The 20183-nt window shown below is 39.6% G+C and overlaps 1 protein-coding gene across 5 annotated transcripts in view; it reads right to left on the minus strand.

Moving 5' to 3' along the window:
* cc2d1a (coiled-coil and C2 domain containing 1A) overlaps positions 1 to 20183 on the minus strand; it is a 31653-nt gene that overhangs the window by 5651 nt on the left and 5819 nt on the right. For 4 of the 5 annotated variants that reach the window (XM_022674474.2, XM_022674473.2, XM_049469610.1 and 1 more), the window contains 22 exons: positions 14634 to 14946; positions 13817 to 13926; positions 12634 to 12706; positions 12042 to 12143; positions 11744 to 11871; positions 10960 to 11032; positions 10714 to 10841; positions 9930 to 10014; positions 9642 to 9814; positions 8198 to 8320; positions 8043 to 8101; positions 7151 to 7267; positions 6613 to 6686; positions 6443 to 6501; positions 6086 to 6137; positions 5516 to 5615; positions 4599 to 4689; positions 3237 to 3392; positions 2362 to 2417; positions 2078 to 2150; positions 1086 to 1212; positions 316 to 392 (listed from right to left, as the gene is read on the minus strand). In XM_022674474.2, the coding sequence (XP_022530195.2) occupies positions 316 to 392; positions 1086 to 1212; positions 2078 to 2150; positions 2362 to 2417; positions 3237 to 3392; positions 4599 to 4689; positions 5516 to 5615; positions 6086 to 6137; positions 6443 to 6501; positions 6613 to 6686; positions 7151 to 7267; positions 8043 to 8101; positions 8198 to 8320; positions 9642 to 9814; positions 9930 to 10014; positions 10714 to 10841; positions 10960 to 11032; positions 11744 to 11871; positions 12042 to 12143; positions 12634 to 12706; positions 13817 to 13926; positions 14634 to 14946 (2349 nt within the window). The remainder of the gene's footprint in view (positions 1 to 315; positions 393 to 1085; positions 1213 to 2077; positions 2151 to 2361; positions 2418 to 3236; positions 3393 to 4598; positions 4690 to 5515; positions 5616 to 6085; positions 6138 to 6442; positions 6502 to 6612; positions 6687 to 7150; positions 7268 to 8042; positions 8102 to 8197; positions 8321 to 9641; positions 9815 to 9929; positions 10015 to 10713; positions 10842 to 10959; positions 11033 to 11743; positions 11872 to 12041; positions 12144 to 12633; positions 12707 to 13816; positions 13927 to 14633; positions 14947 to 20183) is intronic. The other variant, XM_022674477.2, reaches the window with a different exon arrangement.

A 20183-nucleotide genomic window follows, 5' to 3' on the forward strand; every position in this document is an offset into this window, starting at 1 on the left:
TTAAAAGATCTGATTTGTGTATTCACACAGCTCAGAAAACATCAGATTTGTCCAACTTCTCACTTTATCACTTAAAATGAAAAGAACAACATTGCAGATGAACTGTGACCGTGCTTAGTAATAAAGAAAGGTGTGTGTGTGTGTGTGTTGGTTCAGTACATTTCCATTCTTTAGTAATCCTATGTCTAGAGAATGGTCCTATGGTACTACGACATCACTGGGAAATCACCCATTATGACATCACATTCCAATATAAGATCATAGAGAATAGTGTGATCATAGAGTGTGTGTGTGTCAGTGTGTGTTATTACTCACTCTATTCCCTTCACTGGAAAGCTTCTTCACTGACTCAGCGAGACCATGAGTGATCTTTCCCAACACATTGTCATACTCTGACAGAAACAAGAGAGAAATACAAAGAAACAAGGGCAACCAATCAGAACAGAGATCATTTACATATACACTATACAGCTCTGGAAAAAATGAGAGCACTTAAAACTGATGAGTTTCTTTAATTTTACCGAATTGAAAACCTCTGGACTATAATTAAGAGGAAGTTGGATGATCACAAGCCATCAAACCACCAAACTGAACTGCTTGAATTTTTGCACCAGGAGTAAAGCAGCATAAAGTTATCCAAAAGCAGTGTGTAAGACTGGTGGAGGAGAACATGATGCCAAGATGCATGAAAAAAACTGTGATTAAGAACCAGGGTTATTCCACCAAATATTGATTTCTGAACTCTTAAAACTTTATGAATATGAAATTGTTTTCGTTGCATTATTTGAGGTCTGAAAGCTCTGATTTTTTTTGTTTTTTTAGCCATTTCTCATTTTCTGTAAATAAATGCTATAAATGACTAAAATATTTTTATTTGGAATTTGGGAGAAATGTTGTCTGTAGTTTATAGAATAAAACAACAATGTTCATTTTATTCAAACATAAACCTATAAATAGCAAAATCAGAGAAACTGATTCAGAAATTAAAGTGCACTCTTCTTTTTTTTCTGTAGAAAAATAATTAATATTGAAAATATAGAATAGGGCTCTAACAAGTATGAACACGTATGAATGATGTGTTTTACCAGTCAGTGCTGCTGAGGACCCTCTCTCCAGGTAGGATTTCTGCCAGTGCAGTCTGTGGCACACGTCTTTATGCTGGTTTATCAGGTCTGCTGGTGGATCCCGTCTGTTTTTTTTATACTCTCCAATCTGTAAAGACAGCAGATAAAAAATAAAACAAGCTGCAGCCAATCACAACATGCCATTAGCAAATTTATCCTTGAATAAAGAAGTTATATCAGGGCTCTTGCACCATTTTAAAAGTTAAATTTAATGCTTTTTTAAAACCTCGATAAATATAATTTAAGACCCCAAAATGTAGTCATAATTTAATTGGGAGAAAATAGTTCTATTGCTGGAAGCTTAGCTAATCCGCCGGTAAGGTCAGTATGTTAGCTAGCTCGCCACTAATGTTAGCTAGTATTCCTAACCTTAATTCTCTCCTCTGTAACATAGCTAGCTCGTCGCTAATGTTAGCTAGCTCTCCTCTTACCTTAGTTGTCTTCTCTGTAAGGTAGCTAGATCTCCGCCAACCTTCGTTCTCTCCTCGGTAACATAGCTAGCTTTTCGCTAATGTTAGCTAGCTTTCCGCTAACCTTAATTCTCTCCTCTGTAACATAGCTAGCCTGCCGCTAATGTTAGCAAGCTCTCCGCTAACCTTTGTTCTCTCCTCGGTAAAGTAGCTAGCTCAACGCTAACCTTAGTTCTCTCCACTGTAACATAGCTAGCTTGCCGCTAATGTTAGCTAGCTCTCCGCTAACCTTAGTTCTCTCCTCTGTGACGTAGCTAGCTCGCCGCTAATGTTAGTTCTCTCTGACATTGGCAAATTTCCAGTAAATTTAAGACAATTTAAGACCTTAATTATCAGGATTTAAGACCATTTAAGACATTTCAGAACTTTAAGATTTTAAGAACCTGCAGGAACACTGCATATAAACAAAATATAATAGGGAATAACAATGAACAGTATGATTATGAACCAAACAAACACACATGTATATATACACGTACGTACCCTTCTTTCCATTCTCTCCCTGTCGTAGTTAAGGAGGCTGAAGCTGTACAGTTTGTACTGAGGAGGGGAGAGTCTGAAACACATACGAAAAATATTTAATAATAATATGTATATTGTGTATATGTGTATGTGTATACTGTTTTGTTTTGGCCACATTTATTATATATAAAAATATGATTTTTTTTTTGGAGATGTGTGTATATGTAACAATAGATCATATAAGTATTATATACCGTAAATCAATAAATCAACAAATTAATCATCTGTATTATGAACACACTCACCTAGGTTGGCTGTTCTTGGAGTGATCATTTCGAGGTTTGGATTTTGGTGAAGGAGCCTGAGAGACATAAACACAAACCCAACATATTAATTTACCACTCTTCATATGTTCACAGGCAATATCTTAGCAAAAAAAAAACACTTCAGTTTCTGAATCAGTTTATCTGATTTTGCTATTTATAGGTTTATGTTTAAGTAAAATGAACATTGTTGTTTTATTCTATAAACTACAAACAACATTTCTCCCAAATTACAAATAAAAATATTTTCATTTAGAGAATATATTTGAAGAAGATGAGAAATGACAACACAAAAAACAAGTTCATATTCATAAAGTTTTAAGAGATCAGAAATCAATATTTGGTGGAATAAACCTGGTTTTTAATCACAGTTTTCAACATGCATCTTGGCATCATGTTCTCCTCCACCAGTCTTACACACTGCTTTTGGATAACTTTATGCTGCTTTACTCCTGGTGCAAAAATTCAAGCAGTTCAGTTTGGTGGTTTGATGGTTTGTGATCATCCATCTTCCTCTTGATTATATTCCAGAGGTTTTTAATTTGGTAAAATCAAAGAAACTCATCATTTTTAAGTGCTCTCTTAGTTGTATATGAAGATGCTGTCCATCCATTTCTGCAGCTGCTTTTCTGAAGTCTGGTGGTTTCTCAGAAGGGTGTCATAATAGATAAAGAACCTCTACTTAAAGGCAGCCAGACACAGCTGAAGCTACTGTATAATTAACCAGCATTATCCAGTTTAGGCCTGTAAAAGTGTTACTGCACTATTTAAACAAGTTACGACAGTAATTAACAATTACAGTTTTATAGACCTATAATGTGTCTCAGTATATGAGCGTGTGTCTGCATATACCCTACCCTTTCTTTGTGTCTCTCTCTGTCTGGTGTGATGGTAATGGGGTCCAGTACGATCCATTTCTCAGTCACTGGTTGCAGCTGAACGCCACCCAGCGGCTCCCGAATCTTCACACGAACCTCCAGCTTACCGCCTGTCGCCTTCCGCCCGTCCAGCACCTACACACACAGGTTTTGTTTATATATATTACTGCTGGAAAATGAAATCCACATCTCTATAAAAGTTGTCAGTAACAGAGAGAAGTATGAAGTGCTGTAAGATTTTGTGGGAAAACAAAACTGCACTGACTTTAGACTTGATAATAAAACACAGTGGATCAACACCAGCAGATGACATGTCTCTCCAAACCATCACTGATTGGTGGAAACTTCACTCTAGACCTCGAGCAGTTTGGACTGTGTCTCTCTCCACTCTTCCTCCAGACTCTGATCCCTCGATTTACAAATGAAATGTAAAATGTACTGATGATCAGTGATGGTTTGGAGAGACATGTCATCTGCTGGTGTTGATCCACTGTGTTTTATTATCAAGTCTAAAGTCAGTGCAGTTTTGTTTTCCCACAAAATCTTACAGCACTTCATGCTTCCCTCTGCTACTGACAACTTTTATGGAGATGCTGGATTTCATTTTCCAGCAGGACTTGGCACACTGCCCACACTGCCAAAAAAAGTATCAATTGGTCTTAATATATAGTATTCTAATTTTCTGAGACACTGATTTTTGGCTGTGAGCCATAATCATCAACAATAAAATAAATAAAAATAAAGGCTTAAAATAGATCACTCTGTGTGTAATACACCTATATAATGTATGAGTTTCACATTTTGAAATGAATTACTAAAATAAAGTAGCTTTTCAATTATATTCAATGATAATTTTTTGAGGTGCACTAGTGACACGTGACACTGTGGATGTATATGTAATGAAATGCAATTTCCTATCTATCAGCACCCACTATCAGACCTCACTACAACTCCCATAATGCATTTTATCTTACCATTAACACACTGGCAAGTGTTCTACCCTGTTTCACAAGATAACACCTCACAACTTCATACAAATGAAGGTGTATCCAAGCTGTCCCCTAAGATACCTCATCAGTAGTAATTATAATTTGACTAAGGATACTCAAAACATTGATCCAAAACTTATCTATCTTACTTTATTTATAACAATAATAATTGATATATGAATATTACATAAAACATAATTCTACATTATGCATGTATTAAGATTGTATATGTGATATTTTCACATATGCAGCATATGCATATGTGTGGCGGCGTATCTCTGTGTAGGTGTGATATGAGGGTGTGAGCAGCTGTTATGGGGTGTGTAACAGAGTGTGTGTGTTCATCAGTCACCTCTATAATCTCCCGGATCTCACACTGATTCTCCAGAGCTTCCAGTTTCAGCTGAGCATTTCCCACCACTTTATCCTGCTTAAAGAGGCCACTAAACACACACCCAAACACAAAAAAAATGTGGTTAGAGGACACACTTCCCAGATAACATGCCTTAACTTGGATAGACATCAGGTTCAGTGAAAGACCAGGAGCCATTAAACTTGAGCCCATCTGGGTTATAAACCACATATAAGGCCTTTATTGGACCCCTGTAAGATTAAGCTCGGCTGTAATGATGGTGCCCAATTGGAAAGCTCAACCAGGTCCCTGCAATAACACATACAGCTCTGTAAAAAAAAGACCACTTTAATTTCTGAATCAGTTTCTCTTATTTTGCTATTTATAGGTTTATGTTTGAGTAATATGAACATTGTTGTTTTATTCTATAAACTACAGACAACATTTCTCCCAAATTCCAAATAAAAATATTTTAGTCATTTAGAGCATTTATTTGCAGACAATAAGAAATATCGGGAAAAAAGATGCAGAACTTTCAGACCTTAAATAATGCAAAGAAAACAAGTTCATATTCATAAAGTTTAAAGAGATCAGAAATCAATATTTGGTGGAATAACCCTGGTTTATTGCATCAGTTTTCATGCATCTTGGCATCATGTTCTCCTCCACCAGTCTTACACACTGCTTTTGGATAACGTCATGCCTTTACTCCTGGTGCAGAAATTCAAGTAGTTCAGTTTGGTTTGATGGCTTGTGATCATCCATCTTTCTCTTGATTATATTCCAGAGGTTTTCAATTTGGTTAAATCAAAGAAACTCATCATTTTTAAGTGCTCTCTTATTTTTTCCAGAGCTGTACTCCCTAAAAACCCATTCAGTGCCAGTGTAAGTATATAAAGTGAGAAGTGAATACTCACCCTTTGTGTATGACCTCAAACTTGATGCCTTTGGCCTGGACCACCCTCTTAAAGCCACGGTGTGTTCGGTTAATGTGCAGCTTAAACTGCTCCTTAAACTCTGACAAACAGAGAAAGAGAGAATTTAAATATGCCTATTTTGTATTTTACAAAAAATGCAAATAAACAATATATAATGTAGTTGTGCTGAACAAGGCACACATACGCAATAGTCACTTTGTGGAGCGTGCAATGTTCAATGTCACAATTTCATTTGCAAAAACCTTTTTACCATGTGATAAAACAGAAAATGTACACTTTTCTAATTCTGCAAAAAAATATCTACCCAATAATAATTATTTCTACCTAATAGCATTAATTTTACTTAAATCACTGATACAAAGGTTGCATTATTAATGTCTTGATTATGTTGGATTATTGACATTTATTAAAATCTGCTGAAATTCTTGTATTTTCAATATCACAATACATATTAGGGAAAACATTTGCAATGTTTTTTCCCCAATATCGTGCAGCCAAATCGTGTAGCTTGTAATGTGTGTGTGTGTGTGTGTGTGTGTGTGTGTGTACCTGGGCAGTTGGTGCTTTTCACAGTGCTGGTTTTGTCTTTCTGAGCTTCTTCCTGCATAGAAACATCAGTCACAAAATTAAGGTGTTGTATGTGTCTGTGGTGTGTATGCAAATATTTTAAGAGTATATCTTGCTTTTCCTGGAGTAACTGTCTCTACTTTCCAGGGAATATTTCCTCCTACTAACATTACTATCTATATATATATATATATATATATATATATATATATATATATATATATATGTATGTATGTATGTATGTATGTATGTATGTATGTGTGTGTGTGTGTGTGTGTGTGTGTGTGTGTGTGTTTGTGTGTGTGTGTGTGTGTGTGTGTGTGTGTGTGTGTGTATTACCGCACTAGGAAAGGGAAACTCAAAGCGGACGCTGGAGTCTAAATCACTCGCTGAAACTCCTGTAGAACACAGAGAAGAACCACAAACACATTCAGATATCAGCACTGACTCATCTTACACACACACACACACACACACACAAACACACACACACACACACACACACACACCTGGAGGAGTTGGCAGGTTGATTCCTTTTACGATTGTCAGCACCAAATCATTGGCCGTCAGGTTAGGGAAGATCCTACAGAGAGAGAGAGCGATAAAGAGAGTGAGAGAGAAAGTGAGAGACTATTTTGTCTAGCCTGGTGTACATACTGTATTCTGCTTTTTCACCAATTCATACAAAAACACTCTAACAGGTAACAGCGCCCCCATGTGGAGAGGCTTTAGACTAAATGTGAAGGAACAAGCTCTATCTCAGGCCCTGGAACTGCTTCACATGTAAAATGAATTTGAGTGAATTTGAATACCTGGAACAATTAGTTTTTTAAAGGGTTTATTCTAAACATTTAAATACATTAAGTTTTTTAATTATTTTTGCGTTGTTAGTGAAAGCTTGACTTGATGAGGGTGTCGAGAAAATAAAAAAATAAAACAACAAAGCAGCAATGAAGTGAGTATCTGTAGCACTTAATATTTCTAAACAATTAATTTGTTAAAAATCTAAGAAATAACACAATGAACCAAAATGTAATAAACAATTACTTGACAGTGTTGAAGGTGCGTTCCTCTGTGTGATGGGTTGGTGCTGGAAGACCCTTAGCGTGAGCTTTCTTCAGCAGATCAATATTATTCATACACTCCTCTCCCAGCTTCTCAAACCTGCAAACAAACACACACACACACACACACACACGGTTATATCAACTTATATTCACTATATTTAGCAAAAATTAGCCACTTTACTGATTTTATTTCTGATTCTAAGCTGAATGCATTTCGAATCCCGGTCATGCATCAGCTTGCCATCAGCTGCCGGAGCCCTGAGAGAGCACAACTGGTCTTGCTCTCTCTGGGTGGGTACAGTAGATGGCGCTCTCTTTTCCCCTCATCTGTCCTAGGGTGATGTGGATCAGCACAAGGCTGCGTCTGTGAGCTGATGTATCAGAACCGAGTCGCTGCGCTTTCCTCCGAGCGTTAGCGCTGTGATGCTACTCGGCAATACTGCATCAGCAGCAGTTCAAAAAGAGGCGGAGTCTCACTTCACATGGGTATCGCAGAAGACATGTGTTGACACCCCTTCATTGTGTTAAGGTATTACTAGTCATTAAGGCTGCAACTAATGATTATTATTTTTTGTAGTCGACTAATCTGATGATTATTTTTTCGATTAGTAGATTAGTCACTGATTATTTCTGCCATGTCCTCCATCATTAAAAACAAAGGAAACAGCTGAACATGAGATTTAAAAGGCATTTAAATGTCTGGCTGTTGTTTAAACATGGAAAGTACTGATATTTAGTGATTAAAAATGTAATCTGTTGTGTGTTTGGGCACTAAATTTGAAACATGAAGAAGAAATAAATAAAATACTAAACAAACCCATATGAATAAATATGAGTATAGAGTATATAATACAGTATATAAGCGCACCCACCTGGCAGTCTCGGCCACGTTACCCATATGAGTGAACTGCTGGGAGTAGGTCAGGCATTTCTGTAACAACGAGTAAACAGATTTAAACTCAAAGACTCACAGTAACGGTTATTAATGTGTTTTTTTATTTCGTTTTTTAAGGATGTAAAAACGTACCTCGTGCTGCTGCTTGAGGAGGTCCATGAGCTGGGTGTACTGCTGGGCGGAGCGAGGTGAGAGAGGTGAGGCGCGAGAGCGAGAGAGGGTATAATCCTCATCACTGATTGGAGCGGCAGGAACCTGAGAGAGAAAGACAGAAAACATATGCTGTTAGTTAACTGGTTGTCTCTGGCTATGCATCATTTTAATTCTCCTAGCTTATAAATGTGTCTAGATAGATTTATTATATCCTAAAACATTATTAACAATTCTGTACTGAGCATTGAGTTGTCTTCCTCAAAGTAAACTAGTTAAACTAGCCAGCTAATCACTATTTTTTTAACATATTTTTTATTCATTTTATGTAGTACAGTTTAAGTCAATGCAAATATAATTTTATGTTTGCCTTTTTCCAGTATTTTGCACTATTTACGTCAATTTTACAGCAAGATGAAAAAAAGAATAAGGCAGTAACAAATGATTTGACATAAGCACAAAAAAATCCTAAATGACTCATAGTCACATACAAACTGAGCAGTTAAAAAGAAATGTACAAATAAGAGATGGATGATAAAGGTTAACCATAACAATAAAACACATAATGAAATCCTTTACTGTATAATTCTTTTCTGTACAACAGGGCAGTGAAAGTCTGCTTTTAATGCCTTATTTTATATGTTATTTATTTTATAGCTTTTGTGTTCATAAACTGATGTTACATATGAACTGTTAGTGACTGTTTTTGTCATGCATTAACTTGTAGTAATTAGCAAATTCTTGCCCTAGCAATGCCCCCTGCTAATGTTATAGTTAAAGCAGTGTTGCCAAAAACGTTAACCGACACACACTTTTGGGAAAACAACTGGCGTTTTCTAACCCTTGTCGGTACAGATTTAATAGCAGATACTAAATAGTTTAAAATATATTTATTGATTATTTAGATGCAGTCCAAAGGGAAAATATTGAATAACTACAACTGGTTAAATAAAATGTAAGACCTGACAAACATACTTGTCTAGCACTTACTGAAAAACTAAATACTGAATAAAGTAGATAGTAGATAAACTATCAAACAATAGGAACCTGTTTAATAAAAAGTAGATACTTAAAAAAAAGAAACCTGTAGTTACTAAAAACTAGTAGTAGGTTCTAATAATAGAGTAAATAATAATACATAATGATAGACACTGAAATATAAGAACATATTGAATTATATTTGTAGATACTGATTAATTCGTACTTATAGAACAGTTAATATACACTAAATAATTAGCATACATTGAATAATTGTTAAATATGTAGTACTATGTAGTACTTTTATAATTTCTATACTACTAAATAAGTACAGAAAAAATAACAAGTAAATACTGAATAATTTGTAGGTACAGGTGTAATTAGTAGATACTAAGTAATTCAATAAGTAATTTCAGTGTATGAGTGCAGGTAAGGGAGGTGTGTGGACCTTGCTGATGTCCACAGGCAGGCCTGATTTAGTGGCGGAGATCATGTTGTCCAGACCCTTGGCGTTGCGGAGATGCTGAGCTGCTCCCTGAACGTCCTTCATCTGTTTAGAGCGCAGAGCCGCCTTCACAAACTGCTGCCTGCGGCTCATCAGGAACTCCAGCTGCTGCTGGGCTACACACACACACACACACACACATATATATATATATATATTTACAATCAATCACTACACAAACAAGCTATCTGTTCATGAAAACTACTATACAACTAATGTACTGCAGCTCACATTTAGGTCCCAGTTTAGGGGCGGGGGCGGAGGCTTGAGGAGGGGCTGGAGCTCGAGCTTTCTGAACAGCTGGACGAACAGCTGGCTAAAAACACAAACACAGACATCCTTATTATCACTGTTTATAAGTCACACTATCAATAAACATCTATTTTCTGGTGTATTTCAATAATTAAGGTGCACCTGATTATAAGAAGCATTTTATGTGACTCTAGTCACTAGTAAATAGTAGTAGGAACAGAGGTGTTGCCATGTTTTCCTTCTAAATTCAACAGCTAGCACTCGTAACGGTTAGCGGATAATGCTAATGCTGCTCCAGCAGTGCTATCCCGGGTTAGCAGCAGACCACAGGCCGATAATTCTCACCTCCAGATGGCCAAAGAGCGATTAGTGCGGTGAGCAGCTAATGCTAATGCTGCTCCAGCAGTGCTATCTAGGGTTAGCAGCAGGCTACAGGCCGATAATTCTCACCTCTGGATGGCCAAAGAGCTAGCGCTTAGCAGCTAATGCTAATACTGGTAGAATTCATATATAAGACGCACCAACTTTAAAAAGTGCACTGGCAATTTTGGGGAAAATTTTAAGGATTTTAAGTGATCCTTATAGTATGAAAAATATACTTATATAACTACTGTATGATGCACCCCTTGCAGATGTGCAAATGCACACTTACACACACACATATACATATAGTGTATTCCATACTAAAGTTGATACAAAAGTGCAAAAAAAAAAAACGTGTTTCTTTTTGTTTAACCAATTTGTATTTGTTGTTTGTTGTTACCTTCGCTCCTTCCTCTTCAGATCCATCATCATCCTCTTCATCCGCGTCCTGATTGGCCAGTTTCACAGCTGTCTCTAAAACTCCCATAAAATTTTGACCACTTTCAGAGCCCTGTAGAGGGGGGCAGCCTGAAAAAAAAAAAATAACACATTATTTCTCTCTTACACACACACACACATACATACACACACAGCCTCAGAAACATCATATAATGTACATATACATATACTCAGGTGAGGGAGTTACCTGGAGGCACAGGTAGTTCTGCAAGGTTGACAGGTCGTCCTGCCTTGTGAGCTCTGATTGCATCTTGGTATTGCTGAATTTATACGAACACACACACACACACACAGACACAAACACAGACACACACAGACACACACACAGACACACACACAGACACACACACAGACACACACAGTTAAACCCATCTGTACTTATTTTGTTTCTTTACTGTTTTATATTCACGTTTTTTGTAATGTCTCTAAAACCTACATATATTTACATACTTTGACTGTTACCTTCAGTCACCCAATTCAGTCCTTGCCACGACGTCTCGCAGGTGCAATAATAGTGGTTAATAGTGGTTATTCCCACTATCATGTTGTCTTAGAGCTAGAGTTTCAGTTCTCAGGAATAAAGTGAGGTTGAAAAAAGCGTAAAAAAAACAACCGTTTTTGTCTCACAAAGCTACGCAATGGTTAAAAGCTGACTTGGTGGAGCAACTGTCTAAGTTTTATGGTCCATCTACTGGACCCACCCAGAGAGAGGAAGACCATTTGTGCTCTCTCTGGGCTCCCGTAGCTGATGGCAGGCTGCATGAACGGGATTTGAACCAGAGATCTTCCGATCATAGTGGCAGCGCTAAGCCTGCTGGACGACTCAGAGCCCAAAATCATGGATATTTTAGTAAAATCAACTTTAAAATGCTAATTTATATTAGATACTCAAACTACTGCTTTTTTATAGCTAAGTGGAGGATGTGTTACACACATGCTGTAAAGGCAGGTAAAGGGGGTTCGGTTCAGACCTTGACGATACGCTGGTGCATGCGTGCTTTGCGGTCGTCTCCTTTGCTTTTGGCCGTTTCTGCTGCACTCTTGTATTTGTCCATGCGCTGCTGCAGGGCCTCAGCTAGGTTACGTGGAGCAGGAACTGCTACAGAACACACACACACACACACACACACACACACACAAACACACACAAAGTGAGTGTATTCTAATCTGCATTCAACCTCTGTTCTGTTTTATATAATATGAGTAAAGTGTTCAACTAGCAAACACTATATTGACAGGAGAAATAGATTTAAACACATTCCGACTTACGAGCATCTGAAGCGGGAGCACTACTGGGTGCAGGAGCAGCGGCTGGTTTAATGGATGAAGACTGAGAAGGAGGAGGAGCTGATTTCTGAACTGTAACAGCACCTGAGAAAGACCAAAGAACAGAGAGGAATTAATGAGATACAGTAAAGCTGAATCATTTTAAACTGGGAGGGTGTGATGCGGTCTCCTTTTAGAGCGAATGAATCCGATTCCAGGTTATGTTCAGTCAGAGAGAGAGAAAGAGAGAAAGAGAGACAAAGAGAAAGTGCTCAGTCTGAAACCTCACTCTTTCGTTTCTTTGGTTTTACTATGAGTGAATGATCTACTGAGCTCTGAGTTTCCTCTTCTGAAGTCTCCATTGCTCCACCAGCCGCTCGCATTCAGTAAAACTGACACTTTAAATAAAATAAATAAATAAAATAAATATTATAAGATTTTATATATTTCTTTATATTTTCTGACAGTTCTGTGCTGCTCTCTGCACTGTTGTAATATTGCAAACGTCCCCTCTGTGGGATTAACAAGGTATTGCTTTATCTCATCTTATCAAGGTAACGTAAAGCATCTGTTTTGTGTAATGTTACAGACTGACCTGGAGGGGGCGGCAGTGAGCTAGTGTCTATTGGCTCTCCTCTGTCGACTGCTTCTACCACCGAGTCCAGTTTCTGAAAGAGAGAGAGAAAGAGATATACGGAATAGGCAACACAGAGAGTCTTCCACTGTGAGTCGTTAATCTGTTCACATGGACAATTCTAGCTAGACGCTGCTGGTCACGATCATTACCACCCACTGCACTGCACTGCACTGCACTGTTCACTGTGGATGGTAATGCCTTCTATGACGTAATACTAGTACACACTTGGTACACTGTGGATGGAGGAATCTGCAACTGCCCCCACTGTCAGACATCACTCTCACTCCCACTCCTACAATTCACACTGCCTTGCCATGAGCACGTTGGTCAGTGTTTAGCCTCACTCACAAGATAACATCTCACAATTTAAGGTGTGTGCATTCCCAAGCCATCCCCTGAGGCATGTGTGTCAAACTCAAGGCCCACGGGCCAAATGTGGAAAGGTCTTAGTGTCTAAAAATTAATAGGTCAGAAGCGTGCTTTAACCAAAAAACTACATTTCCCACAATGCATGTCAATTAAGAAAAAGTAATTTTGCTGTTGCAGTAAAAAAAAATTGTGAAATGCTACATCTGTCACACATGTTCTTATCAGCTCACAATTTTTGATTTTATAATAATTAAGCCTCTTTTCAGTTTGTCAAATGTTTTAATAAAATTTAATATTAAACTTGTGTTTGATGTTATTGTTTATTTACTTGAATAGCATTACGTCATCAAGATGGAGCTGAGCATGGCTGCCGTGTTGCGAGCTCCCACTTACTTTTGCTATTTTTCTTTGTTTTTGTGTTTGTTTGTCACACTTTTTGCACTAAACGTTACTGGCATCATCAAATATGACCAACAAACTTCTTGTAAATATTATTCTCTGCACATTGGTGGGAATCTGCACCCAAGTTTTTCATTTTAATTGAATAAGTACTACATTCAGAGTTATTTAACATTAAGGAGCAGTTCCATTCAGTTTATATTATATTTTGTTACATTTATAACTTAATTCTGACCCTTTAAGGACAGCCATTATGCCGTTGTGGCCCTCTGTGAAAATGAGTTTGACACCCCAACTTACATCCTGCAGTCCCATGACTTCTGGCATTTCAGTGTATAACAGTGTGTTTATAAGGTAGTGAGTGTGTGGATACCTTGGCGATGAGGTAGTGCTGTTTGGCCAGTTCTGTGTCTCCACTCTGTTTGGCCTGAATAGCAGCCAGTTTATACTCCCTCTGTCTGCTCAATACACTCGCCTTTAGCTCTGAACACACACACACACACAAACACACACACTATATGGTTACCATACATTATTTGTAAATCACTTAAAACTCGAAATATTTGAAAGAAAATGGCAAGAAACACTTATAACTCCTCCCCTCCCTGGCAATGCTATGCATCAAAAAGTGCTGCTGTATACAGTGCAGGGAGGGACTGTGGGAGAGAGCCAGCAAGGAGCCATCAATCGATAGGTTTTAATTCATTTTTACGCTCTACTCGCATCAATTAAACAAAATATTTAGCATTATAAGCATTTAGCATCACATCTAATCATGTTAGGTATGAGTTTGTCTTCTCTTTACACATTGACTGATTGATTTCCAGCTGAAAGATTACGAGCTGTACAGGACTAGGATAGTAACGTTAGCTGAGCTTGTTTTTTTTTAATCAAAAGTCTGATTGCTTTTTCTATGTGCAAACATCACTCACAAGTGATCTGAGAAGCACTGCTGAGGTAAATTTATGACTAAAGTAAAACTGATCAGGTAGGTAAATATGAGACTGAAAAAGCACAACTAAAGTAAACTTATAATTAGAATAGCAGAGCTCAGGTAAATATATTGTGCTATGTGTTTAAATTGTAGTTATATAACATGTAAAGGATAAACATATGCTTACATAATGCTGCTTTGATAGCAATATAACAAGTTGCTAACATTTAGTGTGTGTGTGTTTGTGTGTGTGTACCTGAATGCTGAGCATTAGGTTGGCTGGGGGTTAGCGGTGATATTGCAGGTGTATCTGGCGTTTTAGCCACTGGCTTCTGATTGGGCGGCTGTAGGAGCTGAGGCTTAGGCGGGGCTACAGGTTTCGCCTCCTGTAAAGGCTTCTCATTGGTTCGCTGTGGTGGAGTGTACGCCGGGGCTGGCTCTTCCCTTTCTCTGACTGGTTCAGATTGCTGTGCAGGGGTGGGCTTGCCTCCAGTGGCTACAGGGGGCGGGATTTCCTCCTCGTTGATAGGTTTACCTTTTTTCACAGAGGTCAGCATTGTCTGTAGTGTCTAAAAACAAAAAGGACAGAAAAATAGTGCTTTCTGAACCACTCGGACATGCTAATGTGGCTTATTTTCAGAGAAATCGCACAGTTCAGGCTAATATTCAGTCACTGGCATTGCTAATATTACTAATATTACTAACTTTTTAACGATAATAATGATAACTAGATTGCAGTTCCTACAGAAACTGCGAGTGTGATTGCAGTGCTGGCTGGTATCTGCTATGGTGTTGCTAGGTGGTTGCTAAGGTGTTGCTAGGTGGTTGCTAAGGTGTTGCTATGGTATCCGGGGTGGTTGCTAAGGTTTTGCTAGGTGGTTGCTAGGCGGTTGCTAAGGTGTTGCTATGGTATCCGGGGTGGTTGCTAAGGTGTTGCTAGGTGGTTGCTAGGTGGTTGCTAAGGTGTTGCTAGGCGGTTGCTAAGGTGTTGCTATGGTATTTGGGGTGGTTGCTAAGGTGTTGCTAGGTGGTTGCTAGGTGGTTGCTAAGGTGTTGCTAGGCGGTTGCTAAGGTGTTGCTATGGTATCCGGGGTGGTTGCTAAGGTGTTGCTAGGTGGTTGCTAGGTGGTTGCTAGGGTGTTGCTAGGCGGTTGCTAAGGTGTTGCTATGGTATCCGGGGTGGTTGCTAAGGTGTTGCTAGGTGGTTGCTAGGGTGTTGCTAGGCGGTTGCTAAGGTGTTGCTATGGTATCCGGGGTGGTTGCTAAGGTGTTGCTAGGTGGTTGCTAGGTGGTTGCTAAGGTGTTGCTAGGCGGTTGCTAAGGTGTTGCTATGGTATCCGGGGTGGTTGCTAAGGTGTTGCTAGGTGGTTGCTAGGTGGTTGCTAAGGTGTTGCTAGGCGGTTGCTAAGGTGTTGCTAGGGTATCCGGGGTGGTTGCTAAGGTGTTGCTAGGTGGATGCTAGGGTGTGGCTAGGCGGTTGCTAAGGTGTTGCTATGGTATCCGGGGTGGTTGCTAAGGTGTTGCTAGGTGGTTGCTAGGTGGTTGCTAGGTGGTTGCTAGGCGGTTGCTAAGGTATCCAGGGTGGTTGCTATGGTGTTGCTAAGTGGTTGGTAGGTCACTCCTAAGCTGTTGCTAGGCGGTTGCTAAGGTGTTGCTATGGTATCCGGGGTGGTTGCTAAGGTGTTGCTAGGTGGTTGCTAGGTGGTTGCTAAGGTGTTGCTAGGCGGTTGCTAAGGTGTTGCTATGGTATCCGGGGTGGTTGCTAAGGTGTTGCTAGGTGGTTGCTAGGGTGTTGCTAGGGTGTTGCTATGGTATCCGGGGTGGTTGCTAAGGTGTTGCTAGGTGGTTGCTAGGTGGTTGCTAGGGTGTTGCTAGGCGGTTGCTAAGGTGTTGCTATGGTATCCGGGGTGGTTGCTAAGGTGTTGCTATTTGGTTGCTAGGCGGTTGCTAGGGTGTTGCTAGGCGGTTGCTAAGGTGTTGCTATGGTATTTTGGGTGGTTGCTAAGGTGTTGCTAGGTGGTTGCTAGGTGGTTGCTAGGGTGTTGCTAGGCGGTTGCTAGGGTGTTGCTATGGTATCCGGGGTGGTTGCTAAGGTGTTGCTAGGTGGTTGCTAGGGTGTTGCTAGGGTGTTGCTATGGTATCCGGGGTGGTTGCTAAGGTGTTGCTAGGTGGTTGCTAGGTGGTTGCTAGGGTGTTGCTAGGCGGTTGCTAAGGTGTTGCTATGGTATCCGGGGTGGTTGCTAAGGTGTTGCTAGTTGGTTGCTAGGCGGTTGCTAGGGTGTTGCTAGGCGGTTGCTAAGGTGTTGCTATGGTATCCGGGGTGGTTGCTAAGGTGTTGCTAGGTGGTTGCTAGGTGGTTGCTAGGGTGTTGCTAGGCGGTTGCTAAGGTGTTGCTATGGTATCCGCGGTGGTTGCTAAGGTGTTGCTAGGTGGTTGCTAGGTGGTTGCTAAGGTGTTGCTAGGCGGTTGCTAAGGTGTTGCTATGGTATCCGGGGTGGTTGCTAAGGTGTTGCTAGGTGGTTGCTAGGGTGTTGCTAGGGTGTTGCTATGGTATCCGGGGTGGTTGCTAAGGTGTTGCTAGGTGGTTGCTAGGTGGTTGCTAGGGTGTTGCTAGGCGGTTGCTAAGGTGTTGCTATGGTATCCGGGGTGGTTGCTAAGGTGTTGCTATTTGGTTGCTAGGCGGTTGCTAGGGTGTTGCTAGGCGGTTGCTAAGGTGTTGCTATGGTATCCGGGGTGGTTGCTAAGGTGTTGCTAGGTGGTTGCTAGGTGGTTGCTAAGGTGTTGCTAGGCGGTTGCTAAGGTGTTGCTATGGTATCCGGGGTGGTTGCTAAGGTGTTGCTAGGTGGTTGCTAGGTGGTTGCTAGGTGATGTATATGCATAAATTAGATTAAATGGTGTTTGCACGTTGCTACGCAACGTGCAAATACATCAATCAGCTATGCACGCTAGGTTGCTCTGGCCGTTCGGGGGTGTCCAAACTTTTGACCCGTGGCTCCATTACACACAGTACTGGGGGGCCGGGGTGTCCAAACTTTTGACCCATGGCTCCATTACACACAGTACTGGGGGGGGCCGGGGTGTCCAAACTTTTGACCTAATGCTGTTTTATCCCATAGCTGCTCCATACACTCACAGTACTGGAGTTCTAGCTACCTGTCCTTCGATCTAGCTGCCGTCCTCCGATTGGCCCCATTCATTCCTATGGGGCCACTTCGTACGACATTCGTACGAAATCCGTACGTCGTAACTTTTCGTAACGCATATTTTCGGAAAGAGCTCAATAAGTTCTACAGGTCCTCAATTGGTTTCATCTTCGTATTTCAAAAATTGCGACGTCCACGGGCGTGCAAAGTTCTGCCCATTCATTTTCAATGGTCAAAAAAACGCGTACTTACGAAGTTTTTACGAAAAACGTAAGTCCGATCGGAAAGCTGTATACAAGCCCACCATTCCCGATAAGGACGCACGTTTTCTCTTTTGGACGAAGTCGATATTTCGAAAACTGCGGCACTAGTTAACCGGACAAAAAACAGGTGGAATAATAATAATAATAATAAGAAGAAGAAGAAGAAGAAGAATAAGACTTAAGAAGAACAATACTGTGATTGCATTACTGCAATCACACTAATAAACCTTTGCTCATTAGTTTCTCATGCTCTAAACTCCATAACCATAAATGTTGGGTGTCTGAATGTTCAGCTTTCTACTGGAGATACGTACTGGGGGTAAGTGCGGTTAAAAAGTATTAGAAGCTTGTGTACACCAGTTAGCATGATGCTGATTGCATGTTTAAACAATTACACTGTAGGTACTCTTCACTTTGGCCCAATCCCATTTCACTCCTTGGCCCTACCACTCACTTCAAACTGAGGGGTATGAGAATCACTGGTAAGTAAAAAATAAAAAGTATTTTCCTTGATGAAAGTGATGATTAGCATTATTAATGTGTGTTTAATGTGTAGTTTTAATGTTTCATGGCTAAATTATTTATAACAAGCATAATGAAGATCGCTAGTAGCTAGCTAACTTTCCCATAACACCTTAAATGGTGCAATTGAGAGCAGGAGCTGCAGCATTTAAGGCGGAACAGATAAATAAAATAATATAGCTGACTAATCAAAGCTAATTTCAGCTCCCCATCACAGAGGAATTAAGGAATGAACAGTAATAATTCATTTCTGCACCATCTCCACCATTTCTGAACATGATTAAGCCCTAAAGTTAACCAGTTACCAGCACCAGCTAGGTTGCTGAATTTTACTTTTCCCACTTTGTGTTGGAATTGTGTTGTATTGTCTGTCTGCACTTTTGTACTGTTGCACTATTGTTCTGTCTACACTGTGTTTATGTGCACCATGGTCCTTGGAGGAACGTTGTTTCGTTTCACTGTGTACTCTGTATATAGCTGAAATGACAATAAAAACCACTTTGACTTTGACTTTGACTTTGAAACATGGGCAAATATGGTAAAAACATTCCCACTGCAGACTTTAAACTTTTAACTGCTGCAGCCTTGGAATATAGTCTTTTCTACGGGTATCTAGTACACTATATAGAGCACTCTATAGAGAACACAGCGGTGAAAACAAAGGATCGGAAACTAGATCAGGCATAAACAGCCAATACTTGATCCATGAAAACATACAACAGGGATCAGATCAGGACTTTGTCACTCTTTAGTTCAGTGTTTCTCAGTGTTTGGGTACTAAAGGCACGCATGCTGTCATGCATATTTTAAAGGGGTTTCCCACTTTAACTCACCCAGTGACAAGCCTACTGAAAGGGCTTGTTAATTAACAGATTAATTAGTTCAATCAGTGTCTTGAGAAAAGGGGAGTAATTAAAATCCAGAGCACCAGGACTGAGAAACACTGCATTAGTACAGCAGCTACTATAACCACAGCAAGCAGAGATGGAGGGCATAGCTGAAATAATCTTGACAAGTCGTTGACTAATCGAACAATCGGAAAAATAATCGTCAGATTATTCGACTAGCAAAATAATCATTAGTTGCTGTCCTAATTTGCCTATTTAAGAGTATTTTTTTTTTCGTCTTAAGTTACACAGATGCTGTGAAATAGCGAATTGTAGATAATTGCCATGCGATATATATCGAGTAGGGGTGGCCGATATTGCTCTAAAATAATATCACGATATTTCTGGGTATTTTTGCGATAACGATAAACTTGGCGATATAGGAAAACAAAAATAATTTATTAATTTCAGGAATATAGTATAATAGTATAACAGTATTGTATAAAAGGTCCTGAATCACCCCATCATTTGATGAGTCTTCTGATTGGTCCAGTAATTAAGCCCTTCAGCCAATCAGGGCGTTGGCTGAAAGTAGGTCATGCAACAATGTGCAGTGGAGAAAGGAACTAGGCAGACATGTTCCTCCATTCCTCCTAAGAAGCCTTACAGTTCCTGAGTTGTTTGAGTGTGGACTTTGGTGATTTGCAGTTTGAGTCTGTGACACAAAGTAAGCTGGACTTTTTCCTTTATCAGCTACTAGTTTAATTCCTGTTAGTTAGTTAGCTACTATTTTTACAGCTCATAGGATTAAAGTTAAGTAGTATATTTGTATAGTTACCTGCATATATGTGTATGTTTAATGTTATTCCTTAATATTTGTGATACTGTGTTGCATACTGAATTATTTATGGTGTAGTTGAGCTGGTTAACAGTGTTGTATGTGGAAATTTCCGGAGTCAGTTAAATTGCAGAGTCATTGCCTTTATCTTCTTTGCCCATAAGGTGGTGCTAACTCCCTATTATTTTGTTTAGAGCATGCAGTGTATAGGAA

The sequence above is a fragment of the Astyanax mexicanus genome, chromosome 21, assembly GCF_023375975.1.
Source record: "Astyanax mexicanus isolate ESR-SI-001 chromosome 21, AstMex3_surface, whole genome shotgun sequence".
NCBI lineage: Eukaryota > Metazoa > Chordata > Actinopteri > Characiformes > Acestrorhamphidae > Astyanax > Astyanax mexicanus.